The sequence below is a fragment of the Phyllobates terribilis genome, unplaced genomic scaffold (assembly GCF_046119375.1).
Source record: "Phyllobates terribilis strain yellow unplaced genomic scaffold, ASM4611937v1 Scaffold_7__3_contigs__length_470593459, whole genome shotgun sequence".
Lineage (NCBI taxonomy): Eukaryota > Metazoa > Chordata > Amphibia > Anura > Dendrobatidae > Phyllobates > Phyllobates terribilis.
In genome coordinates this window covers 120,782,872-120,808,857 of record NW_027362767.1, presented here as the reverse complement: position 1 = coordinate 120,808,857, position 25,986 = coordinate 120,782,872, and the positions used below count along the sequence as shown (strand labels likewise).

General features: G+C 45.7%; 1 protein-coding gene across 2 annotated transcripts in view; it reads left to right on the top strand.

Annotated features, from left to right (window-relative positions):
- The window catches only part of LOC141153876 (contactin-associated protein-like 5), a 536,901-nt gene that overhangs the window by 322,667 nt on the left and 188,248 nt on the right, over positions 1 to 25,986 (top strand). For both annotated transcript variants that reach the window (XM_073639117.1, XM_073639118.1), the window contains one exon: positions 5,583 to 5,732. In XM_073639117.1, the coding sequence (XP_073495218.1) occupies positions 5,583 to 5,732 (150 nt within the window). The remainder of the gene's footprint in view (positions 1 to 5,582; positions 5,733 to 25,986) is intronic.

Below are 25,986 nucleotides of genomic sequence, written 5' to 3'. Positions count from 1 at the left end.
CACAGCAAGTCTTCCAGGTCCTGAAGCAGCAAAGCAGCCCTAGACCACCCCCATATTTTACTGTTGGTATGATGTTCCTTTTCTGAAATGCTGTGTTACTTCTATGCCAGATGTAATGGGACATACAAAAAGTTCAACTTTTGTCTTGTCTGTCCACAGAGTATTCTCCAAAAATTCTTGGCGATCATCAAGATGTTTTCTGGCAAAATTGAGATGAGCCTTTATGCTCTTTTTGCTGAGCAGTGGTTTTCGTCTCGGAACTCTTCCATGCATGCAATTTTTGCCCAGTCTCTTTCTTATGGTGAAGTCATGAACACTGACCTTAACTGAGGCAAGTGAGGCCTGCTGTTCTTTTGGTGTTGTTGTGGGGTCTTTTGTGACCTCTTGGATGAGTCATCGCTGCGCTCCTGGCGGTAATCTTGGTCAGCCTGCCACTCCGGAGAAGGTTCACCTCTCTTCCATGTTTTCGCCATTTGTGGATAATGGTTCTCACTGCAGTTCGCTGGAGAAGTCCCAAAGCTTTAGAAATTACTTTATAACCTTTTCCAGACTGATAGATCTCAATTACTTTGTTTCTCATTTGTGTTCCTGAATTTATTTGGATTGCAGCATGATGTCTAGCTCTTGAGGATCTTTTGTTCTACTTCACTTTGTCAGGCAGGTACTATTTAAATGATTTATTGATTGAGAACAGATGTGGCAGTAATAAGGCCTGTGTGTGGCTCGAGAAATTGAATTCTGCTTCCCAAAGATGAGATAAATCACAGTTAATTTATGTTTTAATGGGGGAGACAATCACTTTTCACACAGAGCCCTGTGGGTTTGGATTTTTTTTTCCTTAATAATAAAGACTTTCATTTAAAAACTGTATTTTGTGATTACTTGTGTTATCTTTGTTTAATATTAAAATTTGTTTTGTGATCTGAAACATTTAAGTGTGACAAACATGCAAAAGAATAAGAAATCAGGAAGGGGGCAAACACTTTTTCACACCACTGTACCATAGAGGCAGGCTTGGACTGGTCCACAGGAGAACAGGAAAATCCTCCGGTGGGCCACCACCCACTTATATGAGCTGTGCTTGGCACAATATACTTGAATCATTTTGTACAGATTTAGTACAAACACAGTTTTCTAACACAGTTTATCCATAAACTGGTTGCACCAAGCTAATAAAGCAACTGTGAAAATAGTCTCTGATAGAGAAAATCTCTTGCTGTTATGTGCATGCGACTTCTGACAGGGCTTGCATGTCCATATCATAGAAAAAGGAAAAGCTGTTCCCTTGTGACCACTGATGTATAGCTAGGTGGATCTCAGTGGCATCACTTTGCACTGACACTGTGTTGTAAATGTATATTCATAAAATCATTGAACAGTTAAAGGGAAGCTGTCAGCGATTTCCCTGCTATGTAATCTGAGAGCAGCATAATGTAGGGGCTGAGACCCTGATTCCAGGGATGTGTCACTTGCTGGCCTGCATGCTGTCATTTTCATACAATCACTGTTTGTGCTGCAGTTCTAGCAGTGCCCTGAATGCTGAGCTGTGTATAACCCCGCCCACTGGGTCACTGATTGTCAACTTTCTATGTAAACTGTATATTGAGATAAAACTGCTATTCTGTGTTGGGGGCAGGGTTATACAGAACAGTTGACTAGGAGGCACAAGACACCTAGTCTTGTAGTGATAAACTCCTGCTGATAAAATTCTGATTTTATTGAAACTGCAATATACAGTCTAGTACATCGCTGGAATCAGGGTCTCTGCTCCTACATCATGCTGCTCTCAAATTCCATACCAAAAACCTGCTGACAGATTCCCTTTAAGAGGAAGCTGCTCCATCTTATTTTGTCATTGAGTGTTCCTTAAGTGGTGAAGGAAAATGTCATCTTTAACACTTTAATGTTTCTAACCTTCAGTAAGAAGAAATTTGATGCTTAATGTAAAAGCTTTGATCTGTCTACAGTCACTATTACAATATGGCTTCTGTATTGTAGCAGCCTCTGGCTTTGACATTTTTCCTATTTAGGTGTCAGAATTCACCCTTTACCTTACTTTAATCTTTGATGTTCTGACATTGATTTGACATTATTATCCCCAGTGGTTTGATATTCCATGATCTCACAGTTTTTTTTAACTGTAAAGAACTCTTTCCTAAAGTTACATCCTTTATGTATCCTTGAACCCTTTGCTGACCCTGGAGACATGTTTATACCATAATAATATGAGTCTCTTATTTTTTTTTGTTTCCTTATATTATAAGCTTATTACATTAGTTTTTTACACATATTTCTCTAAGGCCAAAAAGTGTGCAAGAAAAGTTAGGGGGCATTACTATAAGAAAGGGTTTTCTACAGTAAATTCAGTGAAATTGTGGAATTCCAAGTTCCTAGAGAGAGTAATCACAAAACAGTGTCAGAACATCAAAGAATATAGTATGGTGTAGTCTACATGAGAAAATGTCACATTGTGTGTCAATGTCGTAGGTTGCTTCAATGTAGAAACTATATCGCAACAGTCACTGCTGAATGGCTATAAATACTTTCACTGGACACATTTTCATGTAGATTTCAGCAAAAAAATAACCTAAAAAAGACCAAAGAAACACAGTACAAAAGCATCAAAGCAAAACTACACAGAAAGACCAAAGAAAAACAATACAAAAAAGACCAAAGAAATACAACACTAAAGGACCTAATAAACACAACACATAAAGACCACAGAAATACTACACAAAAGAACATGTGACATCTACAGTGCTGCTCACCATTATTAGCACCCCTTCACTTTTTTCATAGACTGTACATTATCTTCAAAAATAAATGGAAATGTATTACTTTGGACCACTAATTAAAAAATCCTGAGGATATAACTTTGGTACAACAATAAAACATTGTTTTTCAACTTCCATGTTGCAATTTCAAAGAAGAAACAGAATAAACAGCATGTTCAGCAATAAAGGCACCCCTAATGAATACTTGGTTGCACACCCTTTGGCATTGCGGACAGCCTCCACATGTTTCTTGTAGCCATCTATAAGCTTCTCAGCTGGAGTTTTTCCCACTCTTCCTCTGCAGTTTGTTCAAGCTCTTGAATGTTTGCAGGGTTCTTTTTCCCAATGGCAGATTTCAGCTAACCCCAAAGATTTTCAATGAGATTGAGGTCAGGACTCATTGCTGGCCATTTTAAAACAGTCCATTTTTTCTTTTTCTACCATTCTTTTGTACTTTTGGATATGTGATTTGGATCATTGTCTTGCTAAAGGATCCATGATCTTCAACTCAAACTAAGTTTTCTTACACTGGGTAGGACATTTCGCTCTAAAATCTCTTGATAATTTTCTGATTTCCTGTGATACGGTCAAGGCCTCCAGTACCTGACGCAGCAAAGCAACCCCACAGCACTATGGATCCTCCACTATGCTTAACTATTGGTAAGGTGTTCTTTTCCTTGTAAGCTTCATTGCGCCATCTGTAAACAAACTGTTATTTTGCATTGCCAAAAAGATCTATTTTTGTTTCATCTGTCCAAATAACATTTTCCTTGTAGGATTGTGGTTTGTCAAGGTACTCTTTGGCAAAGATCAGTCATTCCTTTTTGTGTGTTTTCTTCAGCAATGATTTCTTCCTTGGCTTTTGCCGATAAAGCTCTGCTTGGTTTAGTGTGCAGCGTATGGTACTTGTTGAAACTATGACCCCAGACTGTTCCAGGTTGGCCATCAGGTCTTTGGATATTTGATGTGGTGTTTTTTTCACCATTCGCACCAATCTTCGAAGACATCTTTTATCAATTTTTCCCTTTCCCCCACGTCCTGGGAGGTTCTTGACGGTTTCATGCTTGGAAAACTTTTTAATAACATTGTGCACTGTTGAAACTTGGATACCAAGGTCTTTAGACATGGCCTTATACCCTTTGGAAGTCTTGTGTTTGATAATACTAGCAGTTCTGATGTCCTCCCATTGTTTTTGGTTTTAAATTATTGTTTATCATTTGCTTTTTTGTATTTAACATGAGTGCTCTATACAAAAATACTGTCTCACTTGATTCATTTATTTCAGGCGCTATTCCACATTATGCACTTATAGTTATTGGCACCCATGAAGTTTAAGCAGGTCTGTAGATAAAGGACCAGGCTTCTGCACTCCTTATATGCAGTCTGAGCATCCTCGGTCATATATCTGCATTGCACATGATACAGTTTATTTTTCACTCTTTAGATGCATAATTCATGAAAAGATTTCACTAAATACTGCAAATAGACTTTAGTGGTGACATTTCTGTACTTTTTCAGTAGAATATGCAAGTAACCTTCTCAGAGAATAAGAGAGGAAGAGGGTAGAAACTCTATCGCAAGTTTAGGATTACTACACCAATAGGTGCCACTAGATTTCCAGTCCTCTATCTGAAGAGGCAATTTCTATATTTAAGTTCCCAGAGGAGCATTGGATGACCTTCTCATGCCAACTTTTCCCCTTAAATCCCATGTGAGAGCCTTCCACCCAGACCACCTGCTTTACACTGATGAAGGGCAAACACCCAGAAGCATATCTGCAAATAGAGTGTCCGTTTTGGCTTTTATCCTAAGTCATGTTGCAATTATCATTAATTGTCGATATTGACATATAGAATTGCTATCTTTAATAGGTGGCACCAGAGTTCAAGCCCTCCTTTTTCTCTGAAGAGGCTATTTGCATATTTAAATTCCCAGAGGAACACTGCATGGCCTATAAGTCTCCTTATGTTAACTTAGCTATTTCCACATGGAGAAACGTTACCCAATAGACCCTCTTTAGTAGAAGGATTATCGAGTTTTTCACAATAGATTGTGTAACATTATAAGGTACAGGTTCACAGGTTATGAGATTTAGGGTTACTCGTAGAGTTGAACAGATCAGGCAAAATTTGAATTTGCCTCTTCCCCATGGTTTTCAAAGGAAATTCAATTCGCAGAGAAGTCATTCTCTCCAGACCCCAGAGCATAATAAATGTAAGATGTAAAAAAAAAACGAAAAAAACTGATTCTGACCAACTGCTCTGCTCCTCAACGTCACCAGTCCAGTCCTCGCCACATCTCCAGATTTATGCCACTTGCGTTGAATTTCCCAGGTCTCTCACATTGAGCCAGGAAGGTTCCTGTGGAAGCACCCACCAAAGGTCATGGTGCGTGGGGAATTCAACGCAGGCAGCGGCGATCTGACAATTTGACAAGGACTGGACGGGTGATGGAGAGGAACTGAGGAGCTGCAAAAGTGAGCGGTAAGCTAATTATAAGGATATTTCTTCTTACATTTTGATGGCCTTTTACGGCCATCCGCATGTTAGAAAATTACCATAAAATCCACATTTTGGCGAGTGTAGATGTTTCAGTCCCACTTCAATTTATTCTGTCATCTCTAGTTATTATATATAAAACAAACAATGAGTGGCCAAGATATGTGGAATATCACAGAAAATCAAAAGACACATGGACTTACTGAAAAAGTTTTCAGACATCTACATGTTCAGCCTTTACTTATCTTTTGCTTATGTTTTATTCAGAGTTAATAAAACCTTTGAGGATAACCTACGATTAATTTTCTAGGCAGTGGTTTAGATGATGGCTTGTGGCACTCAATCACCATCAATGCAAGAAGACATCGCATCTCACTGACACTGGACAATGGGGCAGCTTCATCCGTCCATGCCATCCTCCCTGTACAGATCTCCACAGGACACCAGTATTACTTTGGAGGTGAGATGTTCAGTTGTGATTTGGATGAATGGATGGATGGAAAGATATTATTCTAATCATTTACTGAGAATTAAGAATTAAATAAATTTCTGTAAAATGGTGCTACACAGCTTTTCTAAACATCTCCAAAGCTCTGCCAATAATGAGCACTGGTATCTGACTCCCTGGAGAGCAAAAAATGTCTAATGGGCACCACAAATGCAATAATACAAGGATGGGTAAAGGGGTGCTACAAAAAAAATTGTAAAAATAGGTACTGAATTAAAGAGGAGAAACCTGCAGAGTAAATAAAAGTGCACAACCTGTCTCAGTATTTATTTTTATCGCACCTTGCATTTTTCTACACTTTCATGTTGAACCATTGCACTTTAAAGAAGTTGTCCGACCATAAAATGCTAATTTTTTTAAGCTAATCTGTGCTGCATTGTAATATACAACACTCTTATAAATTTAGTTTTTGTTTCTGCCTTTTGATCCTCCTGAATTTCATTTCATTGGAAATAACAGAGCAGTGTAGAAAGCAGCACAATCACTGCACTCCACATATATACATATATATAATACATACATAATACACTTCAGCTGCTGCCGAACCTCAGTCTATGGTGATGTATATACATATATACCACATAAAACAATTCAGCTGCTGCCGAACCTCAGTTTTTGGTGATGTATATAAATATATGCCACATAATACACTTCAGTTGCTGAAGATCCTCAGTCTATAGTGATGTGTGGATGGATGGATGGATGGATGGAGGGATGGATGAGGGAGGGAAGGAGGGAGGGATAGATGAATGAGGAAGTGATGGATGAGGAAGTGATGAATGAATGGATGCACACAACACATTAGACTCACCTATGTAGAAGTCTTTTCTTCCTGGTTAGTCCAATCAGCTGTCATTCCACTGCTGCCTTGCACTGGAGCAGAAGGCAGGGGGAGGGTCTGGCAGGGACTGGGGGTGGTGTTTGTTGTGACATCACCGACCATTCTCTGCCAGACTGGAAAACTCTTGTCAGGGAGTATGCAGCTCCCCCAGAATCAGGAGAGAGCTGCTCACATAACTTAGTGTGATACCTAGGATACCATGCAGAATGCTGACAGGGAGTATATTACAGAATGTCAGTATTTGGAAGCTGAGGTACACACAAATTATACTGAAAGCCCGGACAGCCCCTCTAACTCTTACTGTTATCAGCTGCTTACTTATTCTTATGTTTTTCTTTACATTTGCTTATTTTATCTTATTTATGTTCTGTATATGTACTGTATATATATATATAAATATATATATATATAGTACAGACCAAAAGTTTGAACACACCTTCTCATTTAAAGATTTTTCTGTATTTTCATGACTATGAAAATTGAACATTCACACTGAAGGCATCAAAACTATGAATTAACACATGTGGAATTATCTACTTAACAAAAAAGTGTGAAACAACTGAAAATCTGTCTTATATTCGAGGTTCTCCAAAGTAGCCACCTTTTGCTTTGATGACTGCTTTGCACACTCTTGGCATTCTCTTGATGAGCTTCAAGAGGTAGTCACCGGAAATGGCTTTCACATCACAGGTGTGCCCTGTCAGGTTTAATAAGTGGGATTTCTTGCCTTATAAATGGGGTTGGGAACATCAGTTGTGTTGTGCAGAAGTCAGGTGGATACACAGCTGATAGTCCTACTGAATAGACTGTTAGAATTTGTATTATGGCAAGAAAAAAGCAGCCAAGTAAAGAAAAATGATGAGCGAGCATGCTCGTTACTTGAGATTTGCGAGCATGCTCGGGTGTTTCCCGAGTATCTTCAGCGTGCTCGGGTGATATGTTTGAATCGCACTGTGCGCATGATTTGCGACTATTTGACAGCTTTAATACATATGAGGAATGTCTGTTTCTTAGGCATTTTTTCACATGTATTAAAGCTGTCAAACAGTCGCAAATCATGCACACAGCTCGGCTCAAACATAACACCCGGGCACGCTGAAGATACTCGGGAAACACCCGAGCATGCTCGCCAAAAGGGTTAACAGAACATACTCGCTCATCACTAGTCACCTAACATCGGACACCTGAAAACAGATATTCCAGACCGAGCTGGCTGGACTACATTCCACAGTTCTTTTGCATTCTTTGGCATCAACAGAATGCCAAGAGTGTGCAAAGCAGTCATCAAAGCAAAAGGTGGCTACTTTGAAGAACCTAGAATATAAGACATATTTTCAGCTGTTTCACACTTATTTGTTAAGTATATAATTCCACATGTGTTAATTCATAGTTTTGATGCCTTCAGTGTGAATGTACAATTTTCATAGTCATGAAAATACAGAAAAATCCTTAAATGAGAAGGTGTGTCCAAACTTTTGGTCTGTGCTGTATATATATATATATATATATATATATATATATATATATATATATATATATATACACTGTGTTCCAAATTATTATGCAAATAATATTTTCTCAGATTTTCCCAAATTACCTATATGAATTGCAGTCATTGTAATTTTCCAGTCAAATAACTATTAGAGTACAATTGAAAGGTTTTTGTACAAACTGCCTATGATAACAGTATATTTTTTAAAAAATAAAAAACTCAAACTGCACTCAAAATGCATGTTCCAAATTATTATGCACAGCAGAGTTTTCAACCTTTTCATTTTAATAAAGAATAAAAAAATGGTCATTTTTGAAATTATAAGCATTAGCAGGTTATTACAAACTGAAATCAAACAGTTTTCAACTCAAAACTTTATTCTGGGTGATGTTACATTTTCACATAGGACCCCTTGTTCGAAAGGAGCTTCTGAACTCTCTCGTCCATTGAATTTGTCAGGTTTTGGATGGTTTCTGCTTTAATTGTTTTGCATGAGGACAGAATACCCTTACAGAGCTGTTGCTTAGATGTGAACTGCCTCCCGCCATCATAGACACTCCTTTTGATGATGCTCCAGGGGTTCTCAATGGGGTTGAGGTCAGGGGAGCATGGGTGCCACACCATAAGTTTGTCCCCTTTTATGCCCATAGCAGCCAGAGATGCAGATGTGTTATGTGCAGCATGAGACGGGGCATTATCATGCATGAAATGATCTCGATGGTCCAGATGGATGGAGTGGAGGATGGATGGTTGATGACACCCCATGCAAACACGGCTACGGCGCTAACAAGGAGGAGGTGGAGTAATGTTTTGGGCTGGAATCATGGGGAGAGAGATTGTCGGCCCTTTTAGGATCCCTGAAGGGGTAAAGATGAACTCCATAATGTATGTTGAGTTTCTCAAACAGCACTTCCTTCCATGGTTCAAGAAGAAGAACCGTGCATTCCACAGCAAGATCATTTTCATGCATAATAATGCACAGTCTCATGCTGTACATAACACATCTGCATCTCTGGCTGATATGGGCATAAAAGGGGACAAATTTATGGTGTGGCCCCCATGCTCCCCTGACCTCAACCCCATTGAGAACCTCTGGAGCATCATCAAAAGGAGTGTCTATGATGGCGTGAGGCAGTTCACATCTAAGCAACAGCTCTGGGAGGGTATTCTGTCCTCATGCCAAACAATTAAAGCAGAAACAATCCAAACCTGACAAATTCAATGGACGAGAGAGTTCAGAAGCTCCTTTCGAACAAGGAGTCCGATGTGCAAATGTAACATCACCTAGAATAAAGTTTTGAGTTGAAAACTGTTTGATTTCAGTTTCTAATAACCTGCTAATGCTTATAATTTAAAAAATGACAATTTTTTTGTTCTTTATTAAAATGAAAAGGTTGAAAACTCTGCTGTGCATAATAATTTGGAACATGCATTTTGAGTGCAGTTTGAGTTTTTTATTTTTTTAAAAATATACTGTTATCATAGGCAGTTTGTACAAAAAAACTTTCAATTGTACTCTAAGGCTATGTGCCCACGTTGCATTTATGAAGCAGAAAATGTCTGCTGCATAAATGCAAGTCCTCTCCCGGAAAAACGCATGCGGAATTCCGCACGCGTTTATCGCGCTTTTTTCGCGCGTTTATCACGCGTTTTCCACATGCGGAATTGCCTTGCGTTTTTTATGCATTGAACAAAGGCAATTCTGCTTGCGGAAACGCAAAATTAAATGACATGCTGCAGATTTTTGAACGCAGCATAAACGCTGCGGAAAAATCCGCAGCATGTGCATAGAACTTGCGGAATCCCATTGGGGACCATGGGGTGCGTGTTACCAAGCGTTTTACAAGCGTTTCCGCTGCGGAAATTCCGCATCAAAAACGCTTGAAAAATGCTACGTGGGCACACAGCCTTATAGTTATTTGACTGGAAAATTACAGTGAGTGCAATTTATATAGGTAATTTGGGAAAATCTGAGAAAATATTATTTGCATAATAATTTGGAACACAGTGTATACAGTTAGGTCCATATATATTTGGACAGAGACAACATTTTTCTAATTTTGGTTCTAGACATTACCACAATGAATTTTAAACAAAACAATTCAGATGCAGTTGAAGTTCAGACTTTCAGCTTTCATTTGAGGGTATCCCCATTAAAATTGGATGAAGGGTTTAGGAGTTTCAGCTCCATAACATGTGCCACCCTGTTTTTAAAGGGACCAAAAGTAATTGGACAACTGACTCCAAGGCTATTTCTTGGACAGGTGTGGGCAATCCCTTCGTTATGTCATTTTCAATTGAGCAGATAAAAGGCCTGGAGTTGATTTGAGGTGTGGTGCTTGCATTTGGAAGGTTTTGCTGTGAAGTAAACATGCGGTCAAAGTAGCTCTCCATGCAGGTGAAACAAGCCATCCTTAAGCTGCAAAAACAGAAAAAAAACATCAGAGAAATTGCTACAATATTAGGAGAGGCAAAATCTACAGTTTGGTACATCCTGAGAATGAAAGAAAGCACTGGTAAACTCATCAATGCAAAAAGACCTGGGCGCCCATGAAAGACAACAGTGGTGGATGATCGCAGAATAATCTCCATGTTGAAGAGAAACCCCTTCACAACAGCCAACCAAGTGAACAACACTCTCCAAGAGGTAGGCGCATCAATATCCAAATCTACCATAAAGAGAAGACTGCATGAAAGTAAATACAGAGGGTTCACTGCACGGTGCAAGCCACTCATAAGCATCAAGAAGAAAAAGGCTAGACTGGACTTTGCTAAAAAACATCTAAAAAAGCCAGCACAGTACTGGAACAACATTCTTTGGACAGATGAAACCAAGATCAACCTCTACCAGAATGATGGAAAGAGAAAAGTATGGCGAAGGCGTGGTACAGCTCATGATCCAAAGCATACCGCATCATCTGTAAAACACGGCGGAGGCAGTTTGATGGCTTGGGCATGCATGTCTGCCAGTGGCACTGGGTCACTAGTGTTTATTGATGATGTGACACAGGACAGAAGCAGCCGAATGAATTCAGATGTATTCAGATCCATACTGTGTGCTCAGATCCAGCCAAATGCAGCCAAACTGATTGGTCGTCGTTTCATACTACAGATGGACAATGACCCAAAACATAAAGCCAAAGCAACCCAGGAGTTTATTAAAGCAAAGAAATGGAATATTCTCGAATGGCCAAGTCAGTCACTTGATCTCAACCCAATTGAGCATGCATTTCACTTGTTAAAGACTAAACTTCAGACAGAAAGGCCCACAAACAAACAGCAACTGAAAACCACCACAGTGAAGCATCAAAAAGGAGGAAACACAGCGTCTGGTGATGTCCATGAGTTCAAGACTTCAGGCAGTCATTGCCAACAAAGGGTTTTCAACCAAGTATATAGAAATGAACATTTTATTTACAATTATTTAATCTGTCCAATTACTTTTGGTCCCTTTAAAAACAGAGTGGCACATGTTAAGGAGCTGAAACTCCTAAACCCTTCATCCAATTTTAATGTGGATACCCTCAAATGAAAGCTGAAAATCTGAACTTCAACTGCATCTGAATTGTTTTGTTTAAAATTCATTGTGGTAATTAGAGATGAGCGTTGTTCTACTCGAACTGTTCGCCAATCTAAAATTCGAGCTGTTTTGGGCGGTGTTCGAGCCGTTCGGCGAACACGAACAATTTGATAAAAATTCGTCTGTTCGAGGTTATGTTCGATAACTGTTCGTGCACCAAAATCATAACTGGATTTTTTCTCAGTAATGATGAAAATTAATGTTAATACGCAGTTTGAGTGTACAGCGGGGTGGGGGGAGGGGCAGGGGATGGATCTCTGCAGGAACAATGAAGATCTCCATTTTTTTTTCTCTTTCCCGCATTTGCAGTGGGGAGGTGCAATCTGTCAGCCTATCAGCAGCGCACACACGGAGCGAAGTGCTTTTTTTCACACAAGCAAGGGCATGTGTCATTGGCAGTGTATGTCACATGTCCTTGCCCTATAAGACCAAGCCATTTTCCCCGTCGCCACCATTTTCTCACTGCTGCAGCTGCGTGTTAGACGGCACCGCTGTTGCTGTGTGCGCTATACCTTGTTAATTTCAAGCCAATTTTCGCACAAATATACAGATAGCTTGGGAGTAGGGAATAGTTGTGATTGCAGTCCTTTTAAGGACTAGGTTACAGCATTTCCTACGACTTTTATCAGGGAGGTCTGTGCTCTTAATTAGATAGGTTGTGGGAGTAAAGACTAATTGTAATTGGAGTCCTTTTCAGGACTAGGTTACATCAGTTCCTATCAGTTTTTGCCAGGCAGGTCTGTGCCAGTGCTGTGCAAGTTTTTTTCATAGCATTTGGCTGAATCTAGCAAAGCTAATCCTTTTTAGCCTATTGCAGAGTGTGTTAGTCAGTGGAGTAGCCTATCTGTGCTGCAAGATATACCACCTGTGTATAGAATACCAATTTTTTTACTGCACCTAGTGAAGTAAAATCTTTTGGGCATAGCATCATTCTATTAATCCATCTATACTGACCTCCATCAGGTTGCAAATTAAAACTAATTTTTATCTGCATCTACAGTACCTCTGAAAAAATATTTGGGCTTCTAGCTGTGTGTGGGACTTGTTGTATTAGTCCATCTATACTGATCTCCATCAGGTTGCAAATTAAAAATAATTTTTATCTGCATCTACAGTACCTCTGAAAAAATATTTGGGCTTCTAGCTGTGTGTGGGACTTGTTGTATTAGTCCATCTATACTGACCTCCATCAGGTTGCAAACTGAATATATTTTTTTCTGCATCTACCTCTGAAAAAATATTGGGCTTCTAGCTGTGTGTGGGTCTTGTTCTATTAATCCATCTATACTGACCTCCATCAGGTTGCAAACTGAATATAATTTTTTTCTGCATCTAGCTCTGAAAAAATATTTGGCCTTCTAGCAGTGTGTCGGACTTTCTCTATTAGTCCATCTATTCTGACCTCCATCAGGTTGCAAATTAAAAATAATTTTTATTTGCATCTACAGTACCTCTGAAAAAATATTTGGGCTTCTAGCTGTGTGTGGGACTTGTTGTATTAGTCCATCTATACTGACCTCCATCAGGTTGCAAACTGAATATATTTTTTTCTGCATCTACCTCTGAAAAAATATTGGGCTTCTAGCTGTGTGTGGGTCTTGTTCTATTAATCCATCTATACAGACCTCCATCAGGTTGCAAACTGAATATAATTTTTTTCTGCATCTAGCTCTGAAAAAATATTTGGCCTTCTAGCAGTGTGTCGGACTTTCTCTATTAGTCCATCTATACTGACCTCCATCAGGTTGCAAATTAAAAATAATTTTTATCTGCATCTACAGTACCTCTGAAAAAATATTTGGGCTTCTAGCTATGTGTGGGACTTGTTGTATTAGTCCATCTATACTGACCTCCATCAGGTTGCAAATTAAAACTAATTTTTATCTGCATCTACAGTACCTCTGAAAAAATATTTGGGCTTCTAGCTGTGTGTGGGACTTGTTGTATTAGTCCATCTATACTGACCTCCATCAGGTTGCAAACTGAATATATTTTTTTCTGCATCTACCTCTGAAAAAATATTGGGCTTCTAGCTGTGTGTGGGACTTGTTGTATTAGTCCATCTATACTGACCTCCATCAGGTTGCAAACTGAATATATTTTTTCTGCATCTACCTCTGAAAAAATATTGGGCTTCTAGCTGTGTGTGGGTCTTGTTCTATTAATCCATCTATACAGACCTCCATCAGGTTGCAAACTGAATATAATTTTTTTCTGCATCTACATCTGAAAAAATATTTGGCCTTGTAGCAGTGTGTCGGACTTTCTCTATTAGTCCATCTATACTGACCTCCATCAGGTTGCAAACTGAATATATTTTTTTCTGCATCTAACCCAGCCAATAGTTTTGGCCTAATACCACAGTTTGGCCACTCAGCTCTGCTCGGTTACCATCCATTGTTTTTTTGTGCAAACAACTCCAGAGTTGTGAATTAGTTAACCACCAAAATGAGTGGAAAAAGGCCTGCTGCTGGTGGAAAGGGGAATAGGCGTGTTGGGAAGGGGAAAAAAGGTTGTGTCCGTGGGGTAGGTGTTAAAGCAACAGTAACATCTGCAGAAGAAAGACCATCTTCCGGCCAAACTAAAATGTCTACTTCTTTTAGCGGACAATGTGATAAGATCCCTTTCTTACGGCCACGCCAATCGCTACAAATTCCAGATGAGGCACAAAAACAGCAGGTGCTTCAATGGATATCAAGTGCTCCTTTAAGTGGGCTCTCCTCCACATCAGCTTCAACATCACAAATACTCCAGTCCTCAAAGGTGTCACCCAAATCGCACTTGCTTCCTCACAGCTCCCAAATCTCCAGCTGCCCGTCTGAGTATGAGGTAGAACAGATGGTTGAGTCTGCAGAGCTGTTTACTCATACTATAGCCTGGGAATCAGAGGTCGACTCCAGCGCTTCTGTGAATCCAGACGAGGAAATGATCTGCACTGATGCCCAGAATCTTTATGAGTCAGATCCAGGACCAGACGCAGAAGGTTCTGACCATAATGTAGACCCTCATTCCCAAACTGTAACTCCTGTTGGTGGAGACAATGAGGAAGACGATGATAAGACTCAAATACCTGATTGGAGCGACAACTTTAGTTTTTTGTCAGGGCAGGAACAAGTTGGCTCTGAGGACGACGGGTGTGATAACACACAGGGTGATGATGATGAGGTTGGAGATCCCACTTACTGTCAACCCACAGTCAGCCAAGAGATGAGGTCAGCAGAGGAGGTGGAGGAAGATGCTAGTGACGACGAGGTCAGGTTGCACCTTCCTGGACAGAGACGTAGTACTGGAAGCACGTCAACAACTGCATCCTCAAACACAACTCTGCCTCTCACCACAAGTCGTGGTGGCTCTTCAGGTCGCATGGGTGCTAAGCCTTGCATAGCCTGGGCATTTTTTCAGATCGATAAAGATGACCCAACTCGTGTTATCTGTAACATTTGTCAGCAAAAGCTAAGTAGAGGCCAAAAATTACATAGTTTGAGTACTTCATGCATGAACCGGCACATGGACATGAAGCATAAGTTGCAGTGGGAAGCTCAGTGTGCTACAATGCGGCCTAGCCGGCCGGGCCAACCCCCGTCTGCCATATCTTGTGCATCCGCGGCCTCTTCATCCTCTGTGACTGGGGGGACAGCAGTCACACCTGTTTTGGGGCGCAGACCTGCCACCTCTTTACCCGCAACAGCCAGCGTGATTGGCAGGTCATCATTTTCTTTGGAGGTGGTAACAGCAGCTGGTGTTGAGCGCTGTCCGACATCGATAGCACCACCTTTGGATCAAGGCAACCTAACATGTCCGCCTGCATCTTCCTCACAGACCGGCAGTTTGCCGGGGACACCTGTAGCACCCTGAGGATTCGGCTGCTACAGGGGTATTGCACCTCAAGCCAGAGGTGTGGTATTCCACTCCCGGGTAAGGATGGAGTGTGGAACTGAGCTCAGTTAGCTGCATGCACTACACACATCCCATTTCCGGGGAACAGACCGACGGTACTCCCACCAGTTTATGTGCAGGTACGACAGTGTCTGTTCCTGGCTGGAGTGGGAGGGGGGTGGAACATCCCAGTAGTGTAGGGGCAGATAGGGTGAGCAGTCTGGGTAGTGCTAGGAGCTCATTGGGTGCTGGTCACCTGAGCTCACACATAGAGGGAGTATATAAGGTGGGAACCATCTTAGGTCAGTCTGTCAGTCTTTTGCAGAGTGAGGTCAGTCTGTCAGAGCAGAGGAGAAGAGCAGCTCCAAGGCCAAGAGAGAGAGAGAGGAGAAAGAAAGACCCAGAGGGGGAGAAAGAAGGAACTCCAAGAGCCCAAATTAGACCAGAGGGTGAAGAGTTGGCAACAGGGTACCGGATCCCAAGCTGGCAGAGGCTACAGCACACCTTAGCCAGGAACCGGAGGTCGTGGGCAGGATCTGCCACGATCACCCACTAAATCCACCCGGAAGGCAGACCAGGAATAGGGTCAGGGAACCCAGAGACAAGGGTTTACCACCAAGAGGCCCGAGGGAGCCGGACATAGGTGGATCCCTGGTGGGGAAGGCCAGAGAAGAGGACAGGACAGAAAGGGAGCTCAGGACCACGCTCCAGAATCACCTGGGGGTTGGCCGAGTCCAGGACCTGGTGGACGCAGGCCCATGTGCGAGCCCCTGATTCCGGCTCCGAAGCCCGTAAAGAGGACCTCGCCCCCGCTGGAGGAGGCACAGTTCGAGTGGGACCCCACTGGAGAAGACCTCATGGGGTTCACTCAGGAGACTCGGGCGGCCGCAGCAGAGCGTGCAGAGTGCTGCCGGCAGCAGCTCGAGGTCTTCGAGAGGGAGCGGAGAGAGAGGCGGGTCCGGGAACAGCAAGCGCAGATAAGGAGCGCGGAGCAGAAGAGCCGGACCAGGAGGAATCCCCGTGCAGCACATGGTCCCCCTTCCACCGGGACTGTGATAAAATTCAACATGCAGCACGGATGGGGCTTCATTAGAGACCATCAGACCCCCGGCGACGTCTTTGTAACCCGCAGAGACGTAGAAAGCCATCTGCCGGAGGGACACAGAGGTCGTGACCTGTATGTAGGGGACGAGGTCACCTTCACCCGGCACAAGTGTGCCAAAGGACCCTACGCCCTCCATGTGCATCGCCTGACGGAGGAGGAGCTGCGGTGTGAGGAGGAGCAAGAGGACCCAGACGGGTCTGAAGAATCTAAAGAAGGAGCAGGAGGACGCCGTCGTTGAAGTACGGTAGAGAGAGACTGTATAAAGTTGCCCGTCGGGGTACCAAGAACTGTTACTTATTTAAAATATGTTCCCCGTTGGGACAAAAGTGTGAACTGTTAACCCTGTGTGTCCCTATTCCCACTGACCGAGGACTGAGAGCGGTCAATCCTCCCTAATACCTGGCCGAGGACTGAGAGCGGCCATATCCCCTTGTATATAGTTGCGCTTTTTAAGGCGCCCCCTACCGGTTTTATAGGAAACTGTTTTATTCCAAGAGAGACTGTCGCACTTTACCCGGTCACAAGTTGCACAGTGACCGGAGGAACCAGAAACAAGAATGTTTATATGAAAAGTTTATTGCTGCTGATGATGTTTTATATGTTTTATATGTTTATGTTTATGAAAAAAAAAAAATTGTATGTTTTGGATGTTTTTGTTTATATCTTACAGCCCGAGGACGTGCTGTGGTTTACCAGGGGGGAATGTAGCACCCTGAGGATTCGGCTGCTACAGGGGTATTGCACCTCAAGCCAGAGGTGTGGTATTCCACTCCCGGGTAAGGATGGAGTGTGGAACTGAGCTCAGTTAGCTGCATGCACTACACACATCCCATTTCCGGGGAACAGACCGACGGTACTCCCACCAGTTTATGTGCAGGTACGACAGTGTCTGTTCCTGGCTGGAGTGGGAGGGGGGTGGAACATCCCAGTAGTGTAGGGGCAGATAGGGGGAGCAGTCTGGGTAGTGCTAGGAGCTCATTGGGTGCTGGTCACCTGAGCTCACACATAGAGGGAGTATATAAGGTGGGAACCATCTTAGGTCAGTCTGTCAGTCTTTTGCAGAGTGAGGTCAGTCTGTCAGAGCAGAGGAGAAGAGCAGCTCCAAGGCCAAGAGAGAGAGAGAGGAGAAAGAAAGACCCAGAGGGGGAGAAAGAAGGAACTCCAAGAGCCCAAATTAGACCAGAGGGTGAAGAGTTGGCAACAGGGTACCGGATCCCAAGCTGGCAGAGGCTACAGCACACCTTAGCCAGGAACCGGAGGTCGTGGGCAGGATCTGCCACGATCACCCACTAAATCCACCCGGAAGGCAGACCAGGAATAGGGTCAGGGAACCCAGAGACAAGGGTTTACCACCAAGAGGCCCGAGGGAGCCGGACATAGGTGGATCCCTGGTGGGGAAGGCCAGAGAAGAGGACAGGACAGAAAGGGAGCTCAGGACCACGCTCCAGAATCACCTGGGGGTTGGCCGAGTCCAGGACCTGGTGGACGCAGCATGGCTCGGGTGGTCACTTAAGGCCGGAGTGACCAGAACAACTGCAGTAAGTAAACAAACCCTGAACTGCACAGCCCGACTCTGAGTCTCATTTCCATCCCCGCTGCACCACCACAACCCCCATCCTCTGCAACTGACCCCCTGAGGCTATACCCCTCCCGTTGGGGGTTATACTACCTGAGCTGCACATACATCACCAGCCTCAGTGGACCCTGCTGCAGCGGCGGCCGTATTGACCGCAATTCAACGGGTGGCGTAGTCGACACAAAAGAACATCTAGAAACATCATAAGGACTGCCACACACTGAGCTTGACACCCTGGGCACGGACCGGGTCACAGCCACTCGGAGACTACAACCCCCATCTGATCCGGCTCCGAGTATCCCTAACAGCACTGGCCCAGGGGGCGCATCAACTTTGGCGTAGTCGGCAGGATTACGTGCCCGCAACAACCGGGTACTGCGTGCCTGAAGAAAAGTTTACCGTTACCTTAACAAGAAGTCTCCCGCCGGTTCCGGAGGGTCCCCACCAACGGACCCCATCACAGGTCGTTTCCCGCCGGTTGTCCGCCATTTGCAGCTTTTTCCCGCCATTTCCAAAGATTTCCCGCCTTGGAAGAGCGGACGCCATTATGGGCGTGCCAGAGGGTGGCAAGAGGCCACCTCCCATCGTGGGCCAGGTCGAAGAATGTCGCCAAAAGCGGAAACCGCGCCCACCAACAGAGACTGTGATGCTGGAAGTGTCCATCAGCGTGAGAGAACTGCCCCTGGAACTGACAATCACTAAGTTGCCCCGGGACCACCCTCAATGTGGGCGGAGACAGAAGAGAGCAAAGATGGGTGTCGCCTGGAGGAGTCTGGAGAGAGCGCACCCAGAGACAAGACGTCTGGAAGAGAGTCCAGAGAGAGCCTACCCGGAGATGGAGGGAGAGTCAGGCAGCACCGACCCAGTGGTCAGGAGCCTGTTGCAGGTCGCCACTCCAGAAGGCCTGCTGGAGATCCTAGCACAGCTCCCCCGAGACCGGGAGTGTGCACAGACCGCGCTGGAGGGCCTCGCACGGAGGATGGCCCGGGTGCAGCGAGAGACGTTGGCGGAGTGGAGCCGAGAGATGGCCCAGCAGACCGAAACCCGTCAGCGGAGCACGCCACCCGAGACGAGGAGACAGACCGCCTCTGAGGATGGTGCAGGAGGACTGAAGGCCGGAGACGGCGCCGGGAAGGGAGCTGAACGGATGGAGGCAGGTAAAGGGGACGTCTCTACCCCGAGCCGGGAAACCGCGTGCCTGCCCCAGCTCCCCGTCGCAGAGCCCGAAATTCCCCCTGCCGTGCCCGTCGCTGCATCGTCACCGCCGCCGACTAGGCCTCAACCGTAAACCGCGGCCGCGACCCCTTTGACGTCACACGCCTCGACCTCGAGCGTGGCCAAGCAGGAAATACCACCGGCCTGGTCGCAAGGCCTAGTACCCCCGGGCGCCGCAATACCAACAGCGCCCCCTACCTCCGCGGAGCCACCGGCCTGGTCGCAGGGCCGAATAACCCAGGGCGCCGCCGTTCTTACGGTGCCCTTTGCCTTTAAGGTGCCCCAGGCCTGGTCGCAAGGCCTGGTTAACCCGGGCGCCGCTACCATCAACGCGCCCTCAGCATCTAGAGTGCCGCACCTGGGTGAAGATCTATTCGCCCAGCATACGTGCCCGGATGGGCAGCCCTTTGTATGGCCCCAGGAGTACATTCAGCTGGAACTCCAGAGAGCAAGGCCCATGTGCGAGCCCCTGATTCCGGCTCCGAAGCCCGTAAAGAGGACCTCGCCCCCGCTGGAGGAGGCACAGTTCGAGTGGGACCCCACTGGAGAAGACCTCATGGGGTTCACTCAGGAGACTCGGGCGGCCGCAGCAGAGCGTGCAGAGTGCTGCCGGCAGCAGCTCGAGGTCTTCGAGAGGGAGCGGAGAGAGAGGTGGGTCCGGGAACAGCAAGCGCAGATAAGGAGCGCGGAGCAGAAGAGCCGGACCAGGAGGAATCCCCGTGCAGCACATGGTCCCCCTTCCACCGGGACTGTGATAAAATTCAACATGCAGCACGCATGGGGCTTCATTAGAGACCATCAGACCCCCGGCGACGTCTTTGTAACCCGCAGAGACGTAGAAAGCCATCTGCCGGAGGGACACAGAGGTCGTGACCTGTATGTAGGGGACGAGGTCACCTTCACCCGGCACAAGTGTGCCAAAGGACCCTACGCCCTCCATGTGCATCGCCTGACGGAGGAGGAGCTGCGGTGTGAGGAGGAGCAAGAGGACCCAGACGGGTCTGAAGAATCTAAAGAAGGAGCAGGAGGACGCCGTCGTTGAAGTACGGTAGAGAGAGACTGTATAAAGTTGCCCGTCGGGGTACCAAGAACTGTTACTTATTTAAAATATGTTCCCCGTTGGGACAAAAGTGTGAACTGTTAACCCCGTGTGTCCCTATTCCCACTGACCGAGGACTGAGAGCGGTCAATCCTCCCTAATACCTGGCCGAGGACTGAGAGCGGCCATATCCCCTTGTATATAGTTGCGCTTTTTAAGGCGCCCCCTACCGGTTTTATAGGAAACTGTTTTATTCCAAGAGAGACTGTCGCACTTTACCCGGTCACAAGTTGCACAGTGACCGGAGGAACCAGAAACAAGAATGTTTATATGAAAAGTTTATTGCTGCTGATGATGTTTTATATGTTTTATATGTTTATGTTTATGAAAAAAAAAAAATTGTATGTTTTGGATGTTTTTGTTTATATCTTACAGCCCGAGGACGTGCTGTGGTTTACCAGGGGGGAATGTAGCACCCTGAGGATTCGGCTGCTACAGGGGTATTGCACCTCAAGCCAGAGGTGTGGTATTCCACTCCCGGGTAAGGATGGAGTGTGGAACTGAGCTCAGTTAACTGCATGCACTACACACATCCCATTTCCGGGGAACAGACCGACGGTACTCCCACCAGTTTATGTGCAGGTACGACAGTGTCTGTTCCTGGCTGGAGTGGGAGGGGGGTGGAACATCCCAGTAGTGTAGGGGCAGATAGGGGGAGCAGTCTGGGTAGTGCTAGGAGCTCATTGGGTGCTGGTCACCTGAGCTCACACATAGAGGGAGTATATAAGGTGGGAACCATCTTAGGTCAGTCTGTCAGTCTTTTGCAGAGTGAGGTCAGTCTGTCAGAGCAGAGGAGAAGAGCAGCTCCAAGGCCAAGAGAGAGAGAGAGGAGAAAGAAAGACCCAGAGGGGGAGAAAGAAGGAACTCCAAGAGCCCAAATTAGACCAGAGGGTGAAGAGTTGGCAACAGGGTACCGGATCCCAAGCTGGCAGAGGCTACAGCACACCTTAGCCAGGAACCGGAGGTCGTGGGCAGGATCTGCCACGATCACCCACTAAATCCACCCGGAAGGCAGACCAGGAATAGGGTCAGGGAACCCAGAGACAAGGGTTTACCACCAAGAGGCCCGAGGGAGCCGGACATAGGTGGATCCCTGGTGGGGAAGGCCAGAGAAGAGGACAGGACAGAAAGGGAGCTCAGGACCACGCTCCAGAATCACCTGGGGGTTGGCCGAGTCCAGGACCTGGTGGACGCAGCATGGCTCGGGTGGTCACTTAAGGCCGGAGTGACCAGAACAACTGCAGTAAGTAAACAAACCCTGAACTGCACAGCCCGACTCTGAGTCTCATTTCCATCCCCGCTGCACCACCACAACCCCCATCCTCTGCAACTGACCCCCTGAGGCTATACCCCTCCCGTTGGGGGTTATACTACCTGAGCTGCACATACATCACCAGCCTCAGTGGACCCTGCTGCAGCGGCGGCCGTATTGACCGCAATTCAACGGGTGGCGTAGTCGACACAAAAGAACATCTAGAAACATCATAAGGACTGCCACACACTGAGCTTGACACCCTGGGCACGGACCGGGTCACAGCCACTCGGAGACTACAACCCCCATCTGATCCGGCTCCGGGTATCCCTAACAGCACTGGCCCAGGGGGTGCGTCACACCCTTATCAACCCCGTCTAAGCACAATAGCCAGCCCTCGGTCCCTCAGATGTGGACAAGTAAAAGACCATTTCCTCCTAGCCATGAGAAAGCTAAGAGGTTGAATTTCACCATCTGCAAGCTCTTGGCTACAGAAATGCTGCCTTTCCGCCTGGTGGACACAGAGGATTTTCGAGACCTTATGTCCGTCGCAGTGCCCCAGTACCAGATGCCCAGTCGGCACTACTTCTCAAAGAAAGGTGTGCCTGCGCTCCACCAGCATGTCGCACACAACATCACCGCTTTTTTGAGAAACTCTGTGTGTGACAGGGTGCATTTCACCACAGACACTTGGACGAGTAGGCATGGACAGGGGCGTTACATGTCGCTGACTGGGCACTGGGTAACTATGGTGACAGCAGGACAAGGGGCTGCTGTCCAAGTCTTGCCGTCCCCACGAGTTGTGCGTCAATCCTCTTTATGTCAAAGTTCCTCCACTGCTTCTGCCTCCTCAACCTCCTCTCGGTCTTCCACCTGCACCCAAAGCCTGTCTGGTCATGCCACAAGCTTTCTACCTGCGCAGAAGGGATCCTGCACACCTCCTTACTATGCTGGCAGTAGGGCTCAACGTCATCAGGCGGTTTTTACATTGAAATGTCTGGGAAATGTGAGTCACACAGCTGAGGAGTTGTGGTCAGCTCTGGAGAACCAATTTCATGAATGGTTGTCTCCACTGGACCTGAAACCAGGGAAGGCCGTGTGCGACAATGCTGCAAACCTGGGTGTGGCCCTTCGCCGGGGCAATGTCACACACGTGCCTTGTATGGCTCACGTGTTGAACCTGGTTGTCCAGCAATTTTTAGCCCACTATCCCAGACTAGATGGCCTTCTGCAGAGGGCACGGTCGCTGTGTGCTCACTTCCGCCGTTCGCATCCCGCAGCTCAGCGACTTACATCTCTACAGAAGTCGTTGGGCCTGCCACTTCACCGGCTAAAATGCGATGTGCCTACCCGGTGGAATTCAACTCTGCACATGATGCAGCGACTGTGGCAGCACCGACAAGCCCTGGTGCAATACGTTCTGACGTATAGCCTGGGCCAACGAGATTCAGAGGTGGGGCAAATCACGCTGGAGGAGTGGTCTCAGATCAGGGACCTATGCACCCTTCTGCACAGTTTTGAAATGGCGACGAAGATGTTTAGTGCTGACGATGCCATTATCAGCATGACTATTCCGGTGATTTACATGCTGGAGCACATGTTAAACAGAATTCGGAGTCAGGTGGTGGCACAAGAGGAGGTGGAGGAAGTAGAGGAGGAGGAGTTGTATGCGGAAGGGCTAACATCTGCAAGGTCCAGACGGTCGGCAGCACCAAGGCGGCAGGCATGTGAGGGTGGGGGAGATGGTTTTACCAGGGCGCATGGTAGCAGCCAAACTAGTGAAGAAGGTGCAGGAGCCCAGGAAGAAGTGGAGGACGAACTGATGGAAGACTCATCAGATGAGGGAGACCTTGATCACATTTCTGTTGTGCGAGGTTGGGGGGAGAGGACAGAGGAAGGAAGCATGATTGTTACCTCGCCACCAACACAACAGGGACTTGGTGCTCCTGGATGCGCAACACACATGAGTGCCTTCTTGCTGCACTACCTGCAACATGACCCTCGAATTGTGAGAATTAGAAATAATCCTGACTACTGGGTTGCCACACTGTTAGATCCCCGGTACAAAAGTAAATTTGCAGAAATTATTCCTGCCATAGAAAGGGATACACGCATGCAGGAGTATCAGCAGAGACTGTTGCAGAATCTTACATGTGCTTTTCCACAAAATACCAGTGGTGCACGTAGTGAATCTCACAGTTCCAACTTGCCAACCGTGGGACCGTCAAGTGTTCAGCACTCAAACCGTAACAGAACCACAGTATCTGGTGGTAACATCAATTTTGCGGAATAATTTCACCACTTTTTTAGCCCATCCTTTGCAAGGCCACAGGAGACAAGAAGTCTGACACATAGTCAACGCCTAGAGACGATGGTACAGGAGTATCTCCAAGTAAACATTGAAGCCACGACTGTGTCACTGGACCCTTGCTCTTTTTGGGCTTCCAATCTGGATAAATGGCCGGAGCTAGCCACTTACGCCTTGGAGATCTTGTCATGCCCCGCAGCCAGCGTTCTGTCTGAACGTGTGTTCAGCGCTGCTGGTGGTGTGCTGACAGATAAGTGCACGTGGCTCTCCACTGATAATGTAGACAGACTCACGTTCATAAAGATGAACAAATCATGGATCCGAAACGACTTTTCTACCCCTGTGTCATCCTGGGGAGAGTAAAAGCTTGATTATTGGTTAAAATCACCCTACCAACCGTTTTAAGCTTTCAAATTACTAATCATGTTTATCTGTATCTTGACTGGAAAATAATTTGGGCTTTGTAGCAGTGTGCAGCACTGATCCTATTAGGCCATCTATAATAAGCTCCACCAGATTTAAAATTAAAAATAATTTTTAGCTGCATCTAGCCCGGAAAATAATTTTGGGGCTCCGAGATGCGCAAGACACATAAGTGCCTTCTTGCTGCACTACCTGCAGCATGACCCTCATATTGTCAGAATTCGAAGTAATCATGACTACAGGGTTGCCACACTCTTAGATCCCCCAAACTTTTCGATCAACCTTTTCATTTTAATAAAGACCAAAAAAATGGTCATTTTTGAAATTATAAGCATTAGCAGGTTGTTAGAAACTGAAATCAAACAGTTTTCAACTCAAAACTTTATTCTAGGTGATGTTACATTTTCACATAGGACCCCTTGTTCGAAAGGAGCTTCTGAACTCTCTCGTCCATTGAATTTGTCAGGTTTCGGATGGTTTCTGCTTCAATTGTTTTGCATGAGGACAGAATACCCTCCCAGAGCTGTTGCTTAGATGTGAACTGCCTCCCGCCATCATAGACACTCCTTTTAATGATGCTCCAAAGGTTCTGAATGGGGTAGAGGTCAGGGGAGCATGGGGGTCACACCATAAGTTTGTCCCCTTTTATGCCCATATCAGCCAGAGATGCAGATGTTTTATGTGCAGCATGAGATGGTGCATTATCATGCAGAAAAATGATCTTGCTGTGAAATACACGGTTCTTCTTCTTGAACCATGGCAGGAAGTGCTGTTTGAGAAAATCCACATACATTATGGAGTTCATCTTTAGCGCCTTCAGGGATCCTAAAGGGGCCGACAATCTCTCTCCCCATGATTCCAGCCCAAAACATTACTCCACCTCCTCCTTGTTGGCGCTGTAGCCGTGTTTGCGTGGGGTGTCCATCAACCAGCCATCCTCCACTCCATCCATCTGGACCATCGAGCGCTGCACGGCACTCATCCGTGAACAAAACAGTTTTGAAATCAGTCTTCATGTAATGTTTGGCCCACTGGAGCCGTTTCTGCTTGTGTGAAGTGGATAGAGGAGGTCGACAGGATGGCGTATGCACAGCTGCAAACCTCTGAAGGACCCTGCATCTTGTTGTTCGGGGGACGTTGGAGGCACAAGCAGCTTCAAAAACTTGTCTGCTGCTATGACAAGGCTTTTTTGCCGCTGCTCTTTCAACCTGACGTAATTGCCTGTAGGAAAGAGTCCTCAATTTGCCCTTATCAGCACGCACACGTGTGTACTGTGAATCAGCTACATACTTCTTGATTGCCAAGACACTTCATCCTGATCATCGCACAATGTTGATTGTAGTCATGCCTTGACCTAAACACTCCACAATTTGTTGCTTCTCAGCAGCCGACACATCCTTTTTCTTTCCCATTTTGGCCGAAAATGTAGGCTGCTGAAT